Source organism: Pelophylax lessonae (assembly GCF_965119305.1).
Source record: "Pelophylax lessonae genome assembly, chromosome: 11".
Taxonomy (NCBI): Eukaryota; Metazoa; Chordata; class Amphibia; order Anura; family Ranidae; genus Pelophylax; species Pelophylax lessonae.
In genome coordinates this window covers 212,317,526-212,338,245 of record NC_138778.1, presented here as the reverse complement: position 1 = coordinate 212,338,245, position 20,720 = coordinate 212,317,526, and the positions used below count along the sequence as shown (strand labels likewise).

The following is a 20,720-nucleotide window of genomic DNA, read 5'->3' as shown; positions in this document are numbered from 1 at the left end:
CTGGAAGAACCCCACAAGGTGAGGTACACTAGTTCTTGGATCGATAGGTTAAAGCAGGTGGGGGGAGGATGCTACACAATGGGGCTCATATAAACACAGTACAAGGAGTTTGCGGGTAATGTTAGAAATAATGGCAAAGTCTGTACAGAGAAAAAACATATAGCCTCAATCGTCCATTATGGGATAGATCCAGAGCCGCACATGACCCAGTGAAAGTAGTGCTATGATCTGGGCTGCTGTTAGAAATCATGGGGCCCCATACAGCCTACCTTTTGGGGCCCCTTTGACCCCACCCCTGGCCCCCCCCTGTATCGGCTTTGAACATGTAATAGAATGAGCCATGACAGGTCCTCTTTATGGAGATATCTGGGGTCTATTAGACTCCTTACCTCTCATCTAGCCTCCAAAGCATCTGATTATAGGGAGATTTCTGCTCCTACAGGGCTTTAGAAAGCCCTGTTTGTTATTTTGCAGAAATGAACTATAAAGTTGCCCAGGCCCCCCTGTTTAGCTGATAGGGCTGGGCCCAGTTCAACAGGACTGGCTGTACTGCCTTATCAGCGGCCCTGGCTATGATGGTGGCAGCACTACAATAAAAGTCAATGTCCAATCTTGCTCTAAAGTCCAAATAAATGCTTTATTCAATTATAAAATAATAAGTCCACAAAAAGGACGATAACACTTCACACTAAAATCACTGTTAGCCCCCTTTCACATCGGGCCGATTTGTCCAAATGCGTGTCAAATTGGAGCCTATTGCCGGCAACGGCACTGTCCGAATCGACTTTGGGCTCTGCACCGATTCCCAAAAGTAGTTTCTGCACTACTTTTGGCGAGCTCAGGACCATTTCAATAGACATCTGTGCAGGAACCCACACAGATGTCTGTCAAGTCGCCCCCAAACTCGCACTGACTTGCAAGTTTGAAATCTGAATTCAGCTGAACTCGCATGATTTCAAACCCGCTCTCAGTGTGAACCTAGGCTTAAGGTATGAGTTCATGGAGCATGGATCATGCTGGCTCCTTATTGCACATTGCATTTACCACAGTAAGCACCTTAATAGTGATTATAGTGTGAAGTGTTATCCTTTTTGTGGACTTTTTTTTTTTTTTTTTTTTTTTTTTATTGAATAAAGCACTTTTTTCGACTTTAGAGCAAGATTGGACATTAATTTTTATTAAAGTGCTGCCACCATTATAGCACTACTCTTCAGGGCCGCTGATAGGGGGGGACCACCAGCCCTCTTGTAGGGGGCCCGAGCACACAGGGGGGCCCACAGAGAGAGGAGGGACAACAAATACAGAAATCTTCCTCCAGCACCTGAATCTGATCTGTCCCTCTCCCTGCTATCAGCTTTTATCTGTTGAGAAAGAGACCGTTGTCCCTCACTAATCCCCCTCCCTGTGTGGGCCCCCCTCCCAGCACTGGCTCTAATGTTATCTCTGCTCAGGAGTTTATTTGTAACTTTGTTTCTCTCTCTCTGTCTCTCTGATCACTGAGCTCCAACTGCCCAGCCTGTATATTTTTCTCATCTCATCTTTTTTATTTAACATAGTTTTGTTTTTAGATTTAGCAGGAATTATGCGAATTATGTTATATTTGTGTCTGATAATAGTGATTTTGTTGTAATTTTAGCTAAATATATCTTTAATATTTTCTTGGGGGGGCCCTGCCAGGTAGTCTGTACGGGGCCCCGCGATTTCTAACAGCAGCCCTGCTACTCTTACTGGGTCGTATGTGGCTCTGGATCGATCCCATAATGGATCATTGAGGCTATATGTTTTTTTTCTGTACAGACTTTGCCATTATCGCGGACATTACCTGCAATGTCCTTGCACTGTGTTCACGTGTCCTTTATTGTTTGCTAGATTCCTTTGATAGATTCTGATAGCAGCAGGAACTGTTGGGACATTTTCAGCCATCGGTGGTTGAGACGGTTTAGCTCCTTGGTTTCTTTTTTTGTACTTTTTGATACAATGAGGTTATTTTACTAAAACTGGAGAGTAAAATATGGAGCGGCTCTGCTTGGAATCCAATCCGGCTCCAGGTTTTTTTTTGTCAAAGCTTCAAGGGCTTTTAAACCCTTGTTTTTTTATAAAAATAACAAACATGCCTATACTCACCTGCTCTGTGCAATCATTTTGCACAGAGCATCCCTGATCCTGTTTTCTGGGGTGCCCCGCCAATGCTCCAGGCCCCTACTCTTCATCAGGTGCCTCCACGGAAAGCCACCATCCATTGACACAGACAGCGGGACTCAGCCTCGCCCCTTGCTCCCATGTCACTGAATTTGATTGACAACCGCGGGAGCCAATGACTCCCGCTGCTAGCAATCTATCCAATGAGGAGAGAGACAGCGGCTGGAACGGCGGCGCATCGCTGGATCGGATCGGGCTCAGGTAAGAAAAAGAGGTGATCTGGGGGAGCTGCAGCAAAGGAGGTTTTTCACCCTAATGCATAGAATGCATTAACAGGTTCCGGACCGCCCACCGCCAATTTACTGCGACAGGACAGTCCTCCTGCATGAAACGACGTAGACCTATGTCGGTCGCGCCCCTGCAGCTAGGCAGCGAGTGCGCTGCCGACGGCGCGCTCCCGCCCCCAGTCGGCAGCGGGGACTCCGATGCACGGGTCAGGCGGCTCCGATTGCCGTCTGCCACCTGCGATCACTCCCTGCTGAGAGAAGAACGGTCAGATATTGTAAACACAGCTGACCGTTCTTCTCTCTGGAATGATCTCAGAGCTCCTGTGATCCTTCTATATAGGATCACAGGTCTCTATGATCATTTCACAAGCCACACCCGCCCCACAGTTAGGCTCACATTTAACACCTTGATCACCCACAGTGTTAACCCCTTCCCTGTCAGTGTCATTATTACAGTAACAGTGCATATTTTTAGCACTGATTACTGTAGTAGTGTCACTGGTCCCCCCCAAAAGTGTCAAAAATGTCAGTTAGGGGTCCGATCTATCCGCCGCAATGTCGCAGTCCCGCTAAAAATCACAAATCACCGCCATTACTAGTAAAAAAAACAATGAAAATTATATAAATATTTCCCCTAGTTTGTAGGCGCGATAACTTTTGCGCAAACCAATCAAAATATGCTTATTGCAATTTTTTTTACCAAAAATATGTAGCAGAAAACAAATTGGCCTAAAATGTTAAAAAAAATTTGATTTTTTAATTTTTTTTGAGAATGTTATAAAGCAAAATGTGAAAAATATTGTTTTTTTTTTTCAGAATTGTCGCGCTTTTTTGTTTATAGCGCAAAAAATAAAAATCGCAGAGGTGATCAAATATCACTAAAAGAAAGTTCTATTTCTGGGAAAAAATGGATATCAATTTTATTTGTGTACAGCGTCGCACGTCCACGCAATGGTCCGTTAAAGTAACGCAGTACCGCAGTGCCGAGTTGCAAAATATGGCCTGGTCATTAGGGGGAAAATCCTCCGGTCCAGAAGTAGTTAAGGTGAAAAACATTGATGTTTTACAACCACTTTAATTGAGCAAGCTGAAGCTAGAAGCTGATTGGCTACCATGCACAACTGCACCAGATTTTGTACTCTCCAGTTTTAGTAAATCAACCCCAAGGCCTCCTTTACCACTTGTCAAATGCTTTCTGAAGAACGACCCAAACATGTGTTACTAGCGTGAACAAGATCTAACAGTTACAGTTTTTTAACATAGCAGTCCATCAGCATCTCAGACTGATTTTCTGAGTTTGTCCACAATGTCATCCATGACTTCCTTCTCTGCTATTTTTAGTGTTCATAATGCTCTTTTTATTTCTGTCAGTGGGAGGATGAGTGCAGCTCAGTGCCTTAAACATCCCTGGCTCAATGACCTTGCAAGAAAGGCCAAACTTTGTAACCGACTATTGAAGTCACAGATGGAACTGCGCAAATACATGATGAGGAGACGCTGGAAGGTGAGAATTCCGTAATGTTTTTAATAAAGCTGTCCGTCTTCAAAAGTCATCCATTAATTTATGTGTTACGTTTTTTTTTTTATCTTTAATGAAACAAAGGAATAGATATTGTAATGTAATTTTTTTCAATAACTGCTTTTAAAACTAACCATCTGTCCTCAGCCTGTTTAATTGCTTCAATTTCTACACCGATTAACCTCTGACCTCTATATTTACAGTGATCCATCTTAATTATTCCCGCCTTGATATAAAACCATTCAAATCTATCACACATTCATTATAACCTACAGGACCTCAATACTTTTTCCATCTTGACCCAGCCAACCTATAACCTCTCTCCACCTGGACATATCCATTACAAACCTTCTCACACCTGTCCATCTTGATTTATCCAAAATCCACCCCCTCTCCCATTTCTATCCATGCAACCTCCAAGCTCGCCTATCTGGACATTTCTATTACCAACCCAAACACCTGTCCATCTTGATTTATCCAAAATCCACCCCCTCTCCCATTTCTATCCATGCAACCTTCAAGTTTGCCCATTTGGACATTTCTAATACCAACCCAAACACCTGTCCATCTTGATTTATCCAAAATCCACCCCCTCTCCCATTTCTATCCATGCAACCTCCAAGCTCGCCCATCTGGACATTTCTATTACCAACCCAAACACCTGTCCATCTTGATTTATCCAAAATCCACCCCCTCTCCCATTTCTATCCATGCAACCTCCAAGCTCGCCTATCTGGACATTTCTATTACCAACCCTAACACCTGTCCATCTTGATTTATCCAGCCTCCACCCCCTCTCCCATTTTTATCCATGCAACCTCCAAGCTCGCCCATCTGGACATTTCTATTACCAACCCAAACACCTGTCCATCTTGATTTAAAGAAACTCCACCTCCTATTCCTTTTTTTATCTATCCAACCCCCTGCTTCTGTCCATCTTGATCAAACCTCACCACTTGACAGTCTTTGTTTTTCCAAAGCTTTGCATCTGCTCAGGCCTTATTTATTCAGTCCTAACACCTGTCCAGCTTGACTTGACTTATTCAGTCACCAACCCTGGTTTTCCTAACCTAAAACTTCCATACCTTGCTTTTAAAAGTAGATCTACATCTTTAACATTTTAGCGTAATTTCAAAGGTCCTTTTCAATCTTTTAAAACCTATAACAGTCATTAAAATATTGTTCAAGCATGCCCTGCTATTGGATGACAAGAACTGTCAGATGCTAATGAGTGAGAACCTAATGTTGGGCTTGTAGGAATTATAAGCCAGACTGTAGGTTCTGGAAGAAGGTACTGTAGAGGATGATACTTGTCTTCTGGGGAGTATGCATTAATGGGAACTCAGTCCAGTGATGGTGCGAACCCCTCATAATGGGCACAGCAGGTGTACAGACCTGGGAACTCAGCACAGGGATGGTGGGAACCCCTCTTAATGGGCACAGCAGATGTACAGACCCGGGAACTCAGCACAGAGATGCTGGGAACCCCTCTTAATGGGCACAGCAGATGTGGAGAACTGAGAACTCAGCACAGGGATGGGCACAGCAGGTGTACAGACCCAGGAACTCAGCACAGGGATGGTGGGTACCCCTCATAATGGGCACAGCGGGTGTACAGACCCAGGAACTCTGCACAGGGATGGTGGGTACCCCTCATAATGGGCACAGCGGGTGTACAGACCCAGGAACTCTGCACAGGGATGGTGGTTACCCCTCATAATGGGCACAGCGGGTGTACAGACCCAGGAACTCTGCACAGGGATGGTGGGTACCCATCATAATGGGCACAGCAGGTGTATAGACCCAGGAAATCAGCACAGGGATGGTGGGTACCCATCATAATGGGCACAGCAGGTGTACAGACCCTGGAACTCATCACAGGGATGGTGGGTACCCATCATAATGGGCACAGCAGGTGTATAGACCCAGGAAATCAGCACAGGGATGGTGGGTACCCATCATAATGGGCACAGCAGGTGTACAGACCCAGGAACTCAGCACAGGGATGGTGGGTACCCCTCATAATGGGCACAGCGGGTGTACAGACCCAGGAACTCTGCACAGGGATGGTGGGTACCCCTCATAATGGGCACAGCGGGTGTACAGACGCGGGAACTCAGTGCGGGGATGGTGGGTAACCCTCATAATGGGCACAGCAGGTGTACAGACCCTGGAACTCATCACAGGGGTGGTGAGTACCCATCATAATGGGCACAGCAGGTGTATAGACCCAGGAAATCAGCACAGGGATGGTGGGTACCCCTCATAATGGGCACAGCAGGTGTACAGACCCGGGAACGGGGATGGTGGGAATCCCTCATAATGGGCACAGCAGGTGTACAGAACTGAGAACTCAGCACAGGGATGGTGGGAACACCTCATAATTAGCACAGCAGGTGTACAGACCCAGGAACTCAGCACAGGGATGGTGGGTACCCCTCATAATGGGCACAGCAGGTGTACAGACCCGGGAACTCAGCACAGGGATGGTGGGAACACCTTATAATTAGCACAGCAGGTGTACAGACCCTGGAACTCAGCACAGGGATGGTGGGAACACCTCATAATTAGCACAGCAGGTGTACAGACCCAGGAACTCAGCACAGGGATGGTGGGTACCCCTCATAATGGGCACAGCAGGTGTACAGACCCGGGAACTCAGCACAGGGATGGTGGGAACACCTTATAATTAGCACAGCAGGTGTACAGACCCTGGAACTCAGCACAGGGATGGTGGGAACACCTCATAATGGGCACAACAGCTGTGCAGAACCAGAAACTCAGTGCAGAGATCTCAAAATTAAGGTATCTAAGATGCAGAAATAAATGATAAGGGATTTAGTTCTCCAAGCATTAAAATATCAGTTGGTCAGTTTAAATTGTCCTCTGCATTCGGCAGTCTTCTGCTACCCAGCCAAGCCTTCGTGATCTGAAATATTAGCCATTACAGTAAAACTTTGGATTGAAAGTAACTCGATTTGAGAATGTTTTGCAAGACAAGCAAAATATTTTAATAAATATTGACTTGATAAACAAGCGATGTCCTGATATAAAAGTAGCGTCATGTTACAAATGAATATAAAAGAGAAGAGAGGCGCCTCTAAGTGTAGCAATATGGTTAGATTTAATGAAGGTGCAACATTTAGCAACTCATATGGTTGATGATTAAAACAGGCACATATAAGAATGCAGACATCCCGGTAAGGCTGTCCACATAGACCATCTTCTGCACAGCCATTGATGTCATCCTTTCCACACTGCGCTCCACGAGCTCTTCAAGTCTCGCTTTCAGATCGCTCTACTGCAGGGTAGTCTTCCGGGTCACGACTGCAGACTGACGGCAGTGAGGAGGATGGAACAGTTGGATTCCTGCAGAATGCATAGTTGGATGTGCCTGTTTTAATCATCAACCATGTGAGTTGCTAAATGTCTACCCTCAAGTTGTAAAGCGCTGTGTAAACTGTCGGCGCTATATAAATCCTTTATAATAATAATGATAATAATAAATGTTGAACCTTCATTAAATGTAACCATATTGCACTTAGAGGCGCCTCTCTTCTATTTTATACTCTGTGGCTCCTGCTGGATATTGCTTCTAATCCCCTTGTGGAGGCGCCATTTGTGGATGGTTATTTTATGATTACACAACCTATCGCATTGCTATAATCTTTTTATATGGACTATAAACTGAAGGACTTCTGAATAAATGGTTGTGGAATGAATCATCTGAGTTTCCATTATTTCCTAAGGGGACATTTGCTTTGATATAAGAGTGCTTTGGATCACAAGCATGTTTCTGGAACAAATTATGCTCGCAATCCAAGGTTTTACTGTATTATTAATATTAGTAGCACTAATTTTCATATTTACAGTGGGTACGGAAAGTATTCAGACCCCCTTAAATTTTTCACTCTTTGTTATATTGCAGTCATTTGCTAAAATCATTTTAGGTTCATTCTTCTTCCTCATGAATGTACACATAGCACCCCATACTGACAGAAAAACACAGAATTTTTGACATTGTTGCAGATTTATTAAAAAAGAAAAACTGAAATATCACATGGTCCTAAGTATTCAGACCCTTTGCTCAGTATTTAGTAGAAGCCCCCTTTTGATCTAATACAGCCAGGAGTCTTTTTGGGAAAGATGCAACAAGTCTTTCACACCTGGATTTGGGGATCCTCTGCCATTCCTCCTTGCAGATCCTCTCCAGTTCTGTCAGGTTGGATGGTAAACGTTGGTGGACAGCCATTTTTAGGTCTCTCCAGAGATGCTCAATTGGGTTTAAGTCAGGGCTCTGGCTGGGCCATTTAAGAACAGTCACGGAGTTGTTGTGAAGCCACTCCTTCATTCTTTTAGCTGTGTGCTTAGGGTCATTGTCTTGTTGGAAGGTAAACCTTCGGCCCAGTCTGAGGTCCAGAGCACTCTGGAGAAGGTTTTTGTCCAGGATATCCCTGTACTTGGCCGCATTCATATTTCATTCGATTGCAACCAGTCGTCCTGTCCCTGCAGCTGAAAAACACCCCCACAGCATGATGCTGCCACCACCATGCTTCACTGTTGGGTCTGTTTTGGACAGGTGATGAGCAGTGCCTGGTTTTCTCCACACATACCGCTTAGAATTAAGGCCAAAAAGTTCTATTTTGGTCTCATCAGACCAGAGAATCTTATTTCTCACCATTTTGGAGTCCTTCAGGTGTTTTTTAGCAAACTCCATGCGGGCTTTCATGTGTCTTACACTGAGGAGAGGCTTCCGTCGGGCCACTCTGCCATAAAGCCCCGACTGCTGGAGGGCTGCAGTGATGGTTGACTTTCTACAACTTTCTCCCATCTCCTGACTGCATCTCTGGAGCTCAGCCACAGTGATCTTTGGGTTCTTCTTTACCTCTCTCACCAAGGCTCTTCTCCCCCGATAGCTCAGTTTGGCCGGACAGCCAGCTCTAGGAAGGGTTCTGGTCATCCCAAACGTCTTCCATTTGAGGATTATGGAAGCCACTGTGCTCTTAGGAACCTTAAGTGCAGCATAAATCTTTTTGTAACCTTGGCCAGATCTGTGCCTTGCCACAATTCTGTCTCTGAGCTCTTCAGGCAGTTCCTTTGACCTCATGATTCTCATTTGCTCTGACATGCATTGTGATCTGGAAGGTCTTATATAGACAGGTGTGTGGCTTTCTTAATTAAGTCCAATCAGTATAATCAAACACAGCTGGACTCAAATGAAGGTGTAGAACCATCTCAAGGATGATCAGAAGAAATGGAAAGCACCTGAGTTAAATATATGAGTGTCACAGCAAAGGGTCTGAATACTTAGGACCATGTGATATTTCAGTTTTTCTTTTTTAATAAATCTGCAACAATGTCAACAATTATGTGTTTTTCTGTCAGTATGGGGTGCTATGTGTACATTCATGAGGAAGAAGAATGAACTTAAATGATTTTAGCAAATGGCTGCAATATAACAAAGAGTGAAAAATTTAAGGGGGTCTGAATACTTTCCGTACCCACTGTATATATTTCTCTCAGCCTTCCAGTTATATGGCTTTCAATTTTCTAGTAGTCATTCCCCTCTACGTTACTCATTCCTGACCCCACAGCAGAGCCGGTACAGGGGGGCAGCGGAAGGGACAGGTGCCCTGGGCAGCACCATTTAGTAGAGGAAGGGAGGCGCAGCGCAGCACAGGTGAAGTGTGTGTGACTACTAACACATTGGGCAGGCAGGCGAGCGGCCGCTAATAGCTGTAATGAAGTGAGACCTTCACTTCCCTGTCAGGCGGGTATCTCCACTGACAGGGAAGTGAAGGGCTCACTTCATTACAATCAGCCATTAGCGGCCGCTCACCCGCCTGCCTGGTGTGTTAGTTCATACCAGGGGCGGACTGACCCATCTGACTGAGTGCCCGGGACCAGTGGGGGGCCCCATGAGAGGCTCCTGGGGATGAAGTCAGTGCCGGATCAACGTCCGGCATTGTGCTTCACTCAGTGAAGATTCCTGTCAGGCTGCCTTCAATTCTCAGAATTCCCTGCCCGCCTCCTCTCTCCCCGCCCGCCTCGATGACCTTCTTGCTTGCTAGGACCGGCACTGCTCACGAGTACGGACACAGCTTGGTCGGCTTGGCATGGCACTACTCCCGGTTTTCAACACTGGCGTCTATGGGAAATCTTGGACAGCTTGGCATGGCACTGCTTCCTGTCTAACATTGTCGTCTATGGGAAATCTTGGACAGCTTGGCATGGCACTGCTTCCTGTCTACCATTGGCGTCTATGGGAAATCTTGGACAGCTTGGCATGGCACTGCTTCCTGTCTACCATTGGCGTCTATGGGAAATCTTGGACAGCTTGGCATGGCACTGCTTCCTGTCTAACATTGGCGTCTATGGGAAATCTTGGACAGCTTGGCATGGCACTGCTTCCTGTCTACCATTGGCGTCTATGGGAAATCTTGGACAGCTTGGCATGGCACTGCTTCCTGTCTAACATTGGCGTCTATGGGAAATCTTGGACAGCTTGGCATGGCACTGCTTCCTGTCTAACATTGGCGTCTATGGGAAATCTTGGACAGCTTGGCATGGCACTGCTCCCTGTCTAACATTGGCATCTATAGGAAATCTTGGTCAGCTTGACATGGCACTGCTCCTTGTTTTTTAACATTGGCATCTATGGTAAATATTGGTTTTGAAATGACACTGACTTTTTCTTTATACCCCGGGGGTGGGGCTCAGTTTGCCATCTTCGCCCTGGGCACCAGATGACCTTGTCTCGGCACTGCCCCACAGCATCATTGCATCACTTCCAGCCTTGACCAAACAATTGACAATCCTTTTTTTTTTTGTCCCCAACAGAAAAACATCTTTGCAGTGACCGCAGCTAACAGGTTTCTGAAGAGTGGGAGCTCAAGCTGTCTCGCTTTATTATCAAAATAAAAATCAACAGGGACATTTTGATATATCTTTTTTTATAGCCATAATGACCCATCTTTTATCTTGTTGAACTCGCAGTTTTTTGGACTTGCCTCTAAAGATTTTAAAGTTTCAGATTTCTGAATTATTATTATTATTACATTTGTACTTAAAAAATACCTCTGAAAACCTACTGCCTTTCTCTTTGTTGGTTACCAGGACTCATACCACTGGCCTTGTCTGAGCACCATGACGCAACAAATCGACTTTTTGGGTCTCAGTCAAAACTAAAAGCATTAGCAAGTCAATGTGGTTTTATAATTCTAAAGACATACCTTTATGGTGAACTCAGGTGGATTGGTCTAGTCCTAGGAAATGCAAACTGTGGCCCTCTCCAGCTGTTGCAAAACTACAAGTCCCATCATACCTCTGGGTGTCATGCTTGTGGCTGTCAGTCTTGCTATGCCTCATGGGACTTGTAGTTCTGCAACATCTGGAGGGCCACAGGTGGAGCACCCATAATCTATGGCAGTGATGGTGAACCTTGGCACTCCAGATGGTGTAGTGGTTAGCACTTTCACCTAGCAGCAAGAGGGTCGCTGGTTCGAATCCCAACCACGACACTACCTGCCTGGAGTTTGCATGTTCTCCCTGTGCCTGCATGGGTTTCCTCCGGGTACTCCGGTTTCCTCCCACACTCCAAAGACATGCTGGTAGGTTAATTGGATCCTGTATATAAAAAAAAAAAAAAATTGTCCCTACTGTATATGTATGTGAGTTAGGGACCTTAGATTGTAAGCTCCTTGAGGGCAGGGACTGATGTGAATGTGCAATGTATATGTAAAGCGCTGCGTAAATTGACAGCGCTATATAAGTACCTGAAATAATTATAATAACTACATTTCCCATGAAGCTCAACTACACTGCATGAGCATCATGGGTAATGTCGTTCCAAAACATCTGGGGTGCCAAGGTTCGCCATCACTGATCTATGAGGTCTCCATGCCCATGCCACAGTTTGTATATCCCTGGTCTAGTATTTATTTGATGACTCATGTAAGGGACTCTGCAGGAAAAGCTATAATCCATTGATCCTCAAACTACGGCCCTCCAGCTATTGCGGAACTACACATCCCATGAGGCATTGTAAAACTCTGACATTAACAGCCATGACTGGGCATGATGGGAATTGTAGTTGCTGAACAACTGGAGTGCCGTAGTTTGAAGACCCCTGCAAAGGGCTTTATCACGTAGCTATGCTTTTCTCTGACTTCTAGCTAGGTTTTCTCTTGACAGAGATGCAAGTTGTACAGGTTTTTTTTGATGGCTCCCATTACATGAAGCCCGCTTACTTTACTGTTTTGTATTTGGTAATCCCAGTCAGGGGCGTAACTACAGGGGTTGCAGGGGTTGCAATCGCTACCGGGCCCCATGCTCCAGGGGGCCCGGTAGCAAACCAGTGGGTGAACTTCTAGGATCTCAAAGGTCACACTTGCGACCGGGCCCTGGCATTTCACCACTGTGGGGAGGCCCCAAGATTGCAGGAAGGGGGCCCACTGCAGAACTTGTGAAAGGATCCTGATGCGGGACCATAATAAAAGGCCATGCAATGAGATTAAAGAGCCCCAGGATTAGTGGGAAGAGCCCCGGGCTTGAAGGGAAGGGCCCCGGCCAGGGGTCTGGGGGGCCCTTCATGGTTTCTTGCATCGGGGCCCTGAAGGTTCTAGTTACGCCTCTGATCCCAGTTGCTGGTCAGCTGTGATAGATAACTCCAAAACAGTGAAAAGAATAGGAGTCAAATACAATACTTCCCTCGATTGTCAAGAGAAAACTTCTATGTGTTTTAAGATTACTTGGAAGTAACAGAGATCTGCAGCTCGTTGAAGAACCCTGTTGAATAAGCCATAATCCAACCTTTGTAAAGCTTTGCTTGGTAAATTTAAATCCAAAAAAACTCTTATGTGTTTTTATCTTTCTATGTTTTTTACTTTTACCCTGTCCCATCTGCCATCTTTTTCTAGAAGCACTCCCTAGGGAGCAATCTATGCTTAGTTTGTGGGTCTTTCTATCTTTGGTTGTGGCTCTGTGTGGCAAAGTATCTGCTCCTCGTGGAGATGTTATTTAGGATCCGTAAGAAGGATTATAGTGAATATTTGTAAGAATAGTAAGGCTAGATACACTATACAACTTTTGTTGTTAGATTTGCTTTAGGTTTACCCAATGCTGTATCTTGGCCTAGGCCAACAAGGCCCAGGCCTACGGCAGCACTTTGCAGGGGGGCGTCAAAAAAGCCACCCCGCATGAAAAATACAGCCTCCTCCCGGCCTTTAGTGTAGCGCCATTCTTATGGGCCGGACTGGGCCGGGTGGCAGGGCCTATGAGGCAAATCGGTCTGGCACCCCCAAAAGCGTCCATTAGACTTGCGTAGGTATGGAAAACCTTCTTGAAGCAAGCAAAAGCCTCTCAACACAGCTTAGGGCAATGCTGTATCTTGGCCTAGGCCAACAAGGCCCAGGCCTGGGGCAGCACTTTGCAGGGGGGCGTCAAAAAAGCCACCCCGCATGAAAAATACAGCCTCCTCCCGGCCTTTAGTGTAGCGCCATTCTTATGGGCCGGACTGGGCCGGGTGGCAGGGCCTATGAGGAAAATCGGTCTGGCACCCCCAAAAGCATCCAATAGACTTGCGTAGGTATGGAAAACCTACTTGAAGCAAGCAAAAGCCTCTCAACACAGCTTAGGGCAATGCTGTATCTTGGCCTAGGCCAACAAGGCCCAGGCCTGGGGCAGCACTTTGCAGGGGGGGCGTCAAAAAAGCCACCCCGCATGAAAAATACAGCCTCCTCCCGGCCTTTAGTGTAGAGCCCTTCTTATGGGCCGGACTGGGCCGGGTGGCAGGGCCTATGAGGCAAATCGGTCTGGCACCCCCAAAAGCGTCCAATAGACTTGCGTAGGTATGGAAAACCTACTTGAAGCAAGCAAAAGCCTCTCAACACAGCTTAGGGTCCAGCTACACTGGTGAAGCCAGTAGAGGAAGGGGTGGGGTTTGCAGATGGCAGGGGAGTCTTAAACAGGAAGGGTAGTGGCTTTGGCAGGAAGGGGCGGGTGCACGAGTTTAGTCAGGCCTAGGGCAGCACAAATCCTAAATACACCACTGGGTTTACCTTCAAATATGTAGTGCAAGGGCCTGCCTGATTGCATACAAATTGAAAGTGTTTAGGTTTGACCTCATATTATATGGTTTTGGTAAATCTAAAGGAAAAAAATCTAAAGAATATTGTATAGTGTGTATCCAGCCTTAAGGTCCTTTCACACGGGCTTTCCGCCCAGCGGACTCTACTTTGCTCAGCGGGGGATCGATCTGCCGAATGCTGCTGAGCAGGCGTATGACAGGTCCGTTTCCGCTCATTGTGCAGAGACTGAACTATCAAAGCCCTGCTGTACTCTATGGGAAGATTGCATAAAAATCGACCACCTGTCTATTTTCATCCGATCTGACCCTCCAGATGGATGGAAAATAGGGTTACCATCCGTCTGGATTTCATGGACAGAATCGGATCGGATAGCAGTGGGTGTCAGCAGACATGTCACTGGTGCCATTTGGTGCCCCATGGAGCGTCCGATTAGGCCTGATTTAAAAACTGACAGACGGCTGGCTCTTCAGTATCACAGTGGAGTGGAGACTAGAGCTTCGCCGGCGCCCCCCTCTTTTTAACAGTTTGAAGCGCCTGGGTGCGTTGCACCCCCCGCACCCGCCCAGGATCGGCCCTGGACGGACCTGATTGGAAAGCCCGTGTGAAAGAGCCCTAAGGTTAATTACAACATGTGATAGTTAACCAAGCCCAATCCCTTTTTTACAGTCTAGCCTATTTCCTTTTGCTTGTTTTGGGTAGATTGGGGAAAGGCTAAAACTAGTGATGCTCCGAAAGTTTGGCCGCCGAAAACTATCATCCAAAAATAGGGTTTTCAGTGTTGTGCTGAAAGGAAAAAAAGGTGCTGATAATGATTCAAAAAATGCAGCAAAAACGCAGATGCATTTTTGCTGCGTTTTCAATGCATTTCAATGGGGAGGTGCATTTTTTATGGGGTTTTTTTTTGGCTAAAAATGCAGGAAGCAGGATTTTTTTTTTTTTTTTCAAAAGGTGCAGACAATGGCTGACAATAAATTCATATTCAATTCATGATATTAATTAAAAAGTCAATTATTACAATTATTTGTAAGAAAAATATATATATTTTTAAAATCTGTAAATTTCTGTTTTGGCCAAGTGCATCCTGAATTTTCAGTTTCGGCCCAGAATTTTAATTTTGGAGCACCACTAGCTAAAACCAGTTTTTGTTTTTTTTCTAACCCTACCCCATGCCACCCAAAACATAAAGGCTTTTTCTCTTTCGTTCATTGACGGGCACAGCTCCAGAATCTTCTTGACCATTGGTTTATGCTGCCCCCTACAGGAGTAGGACACTAGGCAGGAAAAAACTTTACCACGCCTATGGGGCAGTCACAGGGGGTATACTCCCACTTCCTGCTAAAGGCATTCAGTTTTTTTCTGCCTAGTCAGGAGTAGGGACCTAGTTCCTTGCTGGGATCTTTGGTTCTAGCATTTTTTCCTTTTTAAACAGATTTTTTTTCCTCTTTTGTTATTTTCTGTTTCTGTGAGATCTACAATCAACTGCTGGACTGGGCAACGGACTGGATATTCTAGATCCTTACGGTCTCCCCTGTCTGTCCAGTGAGTGCGTGCAGACCTCAGCTCCATGCTAGGTCGACTGCGACAAAGCCCCACTGGACAGGGGCTGGCCTGCGAGTTTAAACGTCTCAGGAGTATGGAGATGTCTCGGGGGTGTTGACGCGGGCCCCTCCCGGCGACAGTCGGACCCCCCAAGTTCCCCACATTTCCCACAGGGCGTCCCCCCATATGTTGGGGTCCCCTGTTACCACCCCCCATCTACCCACACCTAGCTTCCCCCTCCTTCCCTCCAGGGGGAGGCCATACCTGTCCAGAATCACCTAAGGGGTGTTCAGCAGGCGATGGGTGCCGGAGGGGGGGAGCACGCCGCCGGAAACTGAATGTGCAGTTTAAGGGGGAGTTATCCTGGTGGGGGCTCCTCCTAGGGCCCCTCTTTACTGTGAAAATGTACCTGGGTGTCCCCTGTGGGTCCCAGGAGCCGTGTGTAGCCGCCATTTTGTCCTGGATGGCTGGCTCTATATACGGTGGCCATGTTTGTGAAGTACGGAAGCCATTTTCTTGGTGGTTTCCCATTGACTAAAGTGGCGCCCATGTTTTTGTAGCCTTGTGGGCTGTGACTGTGGCAGTGGACCTCTAGTGCTGACTCCTGGACTTCCTCTTTCTCTCTGATTGCCGCATGGGTACAGCATATAGCGCTCTGCTCTGTGCTAACCGGGGGTGGTGAGTTATTGTGGGTGCCCTAAGCGGATCTCCCTTTCTCTGCTATAGCAGCAATTCAGCTGTGCTGGGACTTGTAGTTCCGCTGGCGCGGCGGTGGGGGGTCACTTAGTAGTGTTTTTTTCTAGATTGCCTATGTGGTTCCCTGGTTAACATGGAGTCCCTGGAGCATCTTTCACCCCCTCATCCCCCTGGTCCACACTATCTGCAATGGCGGTGGATCTTGAGTCATTAGTGTCCAAGATTGATTTGGTCCTAGAAGAAAGAACCAGCAAAAAGCGTTCAACGCCCTCACCTGCCTACTCTGTCTCTTCAGATTCTGAGTCTGATCTGGCTGCTGCAGACATGAGTCACCCTGCTGGTTCTGTGTCCACGCAGAGTGCTCTGATAGTGAGGATGATTCCTCTTCCACTACAGCCGCACATGAAAAAGTGCTGGTGGAGGCACTGGTTGTATCAGTGCGGAAGTTTTAAAAATGGAGGATGCAGCTGCATCGGAGGCACCGGTCACGTTTGGTACCTGCAAATCAACGCCAAAAGTTTTTTCTTTTCCCGTTTATTTTGACGAAATTGTCACGAATCAGTGGGGTTACTCTACAGTACACACAATATGGTGGTTCCTAAGCGTTTTGTTAGAAGGTACCCCTTTGAAGAGTCCCTCTTCAAAAAGTGGACGGTCCCACCTGTGGTGGATTTTCCGGTTTCCAGGCTGAATAAATCCACCCTGATTCTGGAGGAGGAGTCTCCGGCTTTTAAAGACCCTTTTGATATGGAAGGCAGGGACCTTGGTCCAGCACATGTTTACTATGGCCAGTTCAGTCCTTAGGCTGGTGTTCACTACTGCCTTGGTGTCCCAGACATTGACTGAGTGGACTAAGCTCTTGCACCAGGATCTGGAGGGGGAACAGCTTCCCCCTGATTTTTCGGAGCTGGTGGACCAGTTGGTCCAGGGGTTGCAGTTTCTCTGCGACGCCTCTCTGGATGCAGCTCGCCTAGTTTCTAGGCTGCATGTCCTTCGGCGCATGATATGGCTGAAATGCTGTTCTGCGGACCAAGCTTCCAAGAAAGCCTTAGGAGATCTCCACTTTGTGGGGGATTGCCTGTTTGGGTCTTCCCTGGAAGAAATCATTAAGGGAGTCACAGGAGGGAAGAGTATTCTCCTCCCACAGGCTTCCAGGGGCAAGGAAACTCATCACAGATGTGGTCCTTTTTTCTCGTCTCAGCGTTTTTTTCATCCCTCAGGGTTTCAAGAAAAAGGATCCAAATCCGTTCAGAACATCTCTAGAGGTTACAAAAGGCCCTGGCCTGGTAAGCCGAGAGTAGGTCCTTCCAGACCTGCAGACAAGTTATCTTCTGCCCGAAGGGGCGCTCTCAACCGCATCTGGGGTGGGGGGACGTCTTTGTTTTTTTTCCAGACCTGTGGACCTCTCTGATTCAAGACAGGTGGGTCCATGAGCCGATTCAGTCTGGCTACAAGATCAAATTTTGGTCTTATCCTCCAGAGAGGTTTTTCCTTTCCAACCTGCGTTTGTCCCCAGACCGCTTGCGTGGTCTCTTCGGGGCAGTACAAGATTTGCTACTGCAAGGGGTGATTGTACTGGTTCCAATCTCAGAGCATTTTCTGAGTTTTTATTCAAACCTGTTTACAGTTTGTTTACAGGAAGGAAGGCAAAGTTCGTCCAAACCTGGATCCCAAATCCCTGAACCGCCTTGTGCAGGTACAGAAGTACCAAGGTAGTGGCATCCCTTTATCAAAGGGGATCTTCTGGCCTCTATCGATATCAAGGACGCTTACCTCCATATCCCGATATATGTTGGACATCAGCGCTTTCTCCAGGAGTATTTCTCCAGGAGTATTATCAATTTGTGGCGTTACCTTTTGGTTTCGTCTCAGCTCCTCGGGTGTTCACAAAAGTGTTGGCCCCAGTGTTAGCATTGTTGCGACAGCGGGGGATTGCAGTGCTGGGGTACCTGGATGATCTTCTTCTACGAGCAGAGTCTCTGACTGCTCTACAGGACAACCTTGAAATCACTTTGCCAACTCTGCTGGAGTTCAGTTGGACTCTGAATTTACAGAAGCCTGCTCTGGTTCCGTCCACCAAGTTGGATTAACTGGGTCTGACTCTGGACTCGGGCTCAGCCAGGGTGCCTCTCCCACTTACAAGCTCCAGAAGATGCAGGATTCTATTAAACTTCTGTTGTCCAGCAGTCGGTCGTCTCTCAGGACTGGCATGCGGGTGCTGGGCCTGATGGTTTCTATATTCGAGGCGGATCCGTTTGCACAGTTCCACACGAAACCTCTGCAGAGAGAGATTCTTGCCAAGTGGGACAAGAACCCACAGTCTCTAAACAATTTGATCCTGTTGAGCCGGGGTACAAGGGGGTCCCTGATTTGGTGGCTTCGCTCTCCGGCTCTTGGACAGGAAAAATCCTTCCTTCCCCTGTACTGGACGGTGGTCACCACGGATGAGAGCCTGTCCTGGTGGGGAGGTGTTTTGGGCATGGACTGTGCTCAGGGGTTTTAGACTCTGGAGGAGTCCAGGCTACCGAACAATGTACTGGAACTTCGGGCGATCAGACTTTGTCTGGCTGATTGGACGGTTCGTCTTCAGGGGTGTCCGGTATGGATTCAATCGGACAATGCCACGGCCGTGGCATATGTCAATCACCAAGGGGGCACAAAAAACGTCCTCGCAGTTTGGGAAGTAGCCGGCATTCTAATGTGGGTGGAACGTTTCGTTTCAGATCTCTCTGCTGTGCATATTCCAGGGGTGGAAAATTGGCAGACGGATTACCTCAGTCAACAGGCCTTGGACCAAGGAGAATGGTCACTTCATCCGGAGGTGTTTCATCAGTTGTGTCGCTGGTTGGGAACTCCCGAGGTGGACCTGTTGGCCTCTCGTCTCAACAGGAAGGTGCAGAGATTCATGGCAAGGTGTCGGGATCCTCTAGCTGACGCCATAGACACACTGGTGGCTTTTTGGGGCCAGTACCATCTGATATACCCCTTTCAAACTTCTGCCGAGACTTCTGCAAAGGATCGAGGCAGGAGGAATTCTGGTCATCCTTGTGGCCCCAGACTGGCCTCGCCGGTCTTGGTACGCAGACCTGGTATGGCTGGTCGCTGACGTCCCTTGGCAACTCTCTCTCAGAGAAGACCTGTTGGCCCAAGAGCTGATATTTCATCCTGCTATACAGTTGCTGGCTTTAACAGCTTGGCTACTGAAAGCTAGGTGCTGAAGGATAGGGGGTTGCCACTTGGCTCCACTTATGCAGTCTCCGTTGCCTCCATGGGACCTCAATTTGGTACTGTTGGTTCTTCAGAAACCGCCTTTTGAAAATATTCGCGAGTTTCCTCTGCTAACATTGTCCCAGAAGGTAGCCTTTTTGGTGGCAATTACTTCCACACGCAGGGTGTTTGAGCTGGCAGCTTTGTCTTGTAGTTTACCTTATTTGGTGGTTCACCAAGATAAAGTGGTGCTTCGTCCTTGTCAGTCATTCCTTTCTAAGGTTGTCTCTGGTTTCCATCTGAATGAAGACAATGTGTTGCCTTCCCTGTGTCCTAAGCCTAATCATCCTAAGGAGATTGCCTTGCATTCTCTGGATGTGGTTCGGGCGATCAGGGTGTACCTGGCGGCAACCGAGTCGTTGAAGAAATCACTCACTTTTTGTCCTTACGGAAGGACCTCGCAGGGGGTTGGTCGCGTCTGCCGTGACCATTTCCAGATGGATCAGACAGACGGTAGTGTAGGCCTATTCAATCAAGGGTCAGGTGCCTCGTTTCCCTGTTAAGGCACATTCTACACAGGCGCTTAGTACCTCTTGGGCCTTCTGCCATCAGGCGTCAGTGATGTAGGTTTGCAAGGCGGCCACTTGGTCGTCTGTGCACACTTTCACAAAGTTTTACAAATTAGATGTGTTGGCATCTGTGGATGCTGCTTTTGGTCACAAGGTTTTGCAGGCTGCTGTTTGAGAGGACTTGATTCTTTTTGAGCATGTAATGTTTTCAGGGGAGCTCCAGTTGTTCCTGGTTGAGCTCCATGTTACCTGGTTGGCTAGGTTTAGCCTTTGGGAAATGTTCTTCTGCTGTGTTTTTTTTTCCCACCCCTAATGTTTGACACTGCTTTGGGACGTCCCAGTGGTCAAGAAGATTCTGTGTCCGTCAATGAACGAAAGAGAAAATTGGATTGTTGTCTTACCGTAAAATCCTTTTCTCTGATGTTCATTGACAGACAGAGCACCCACCCCTCCATTGAGTTGGGTTATTTTTTCTTCTGATACTGCTTGCAACAAAACTGAATGCCTATAGCAGGAAGTGGGAGTATACCCCCTAGGACTACCCGATAGGCGCGGTAAAGTATTTTCCTGCCTAGTGTCCTACTCATGTAGGGGGCAGCATAACCCAATGGTCAAGAAGATTCTGGAGCTGTGTCCATCAATGAACATCAGAGAAAAGGATTTTACGGTAAGACAA

General features: G+C 47.1%; 1 protein-coding gene across 1 annotated transcript in view; it reads left to right on the top strand.

Annotated features, from left to right (window-relative positions):
* Positions 1-10,919, top strand: part of MYLK2 (myosin light chain kinase 2) — a 62,499-nt gene extending 51,580 nt beyond the window's left edge. The window contains exons 10-11 of the mRNA XM_082271657.1: positions 3,798-3,930; positions 10,786-10,919. Coding sequence (XP_082127783.1) covers positions 3,798-3,930; positions 10,786-10,866 — 214 coding nt within the window. The 3' untranslated portion in view covers positions 10,867-10,919. The remainder of the gene's footprint in view (positions 1-3,797; positions 3,931-10,785) is intronic.
* The last annotated feature ends 9,801 nt before the right edge of the window (positions 10,920-20,720 follow it).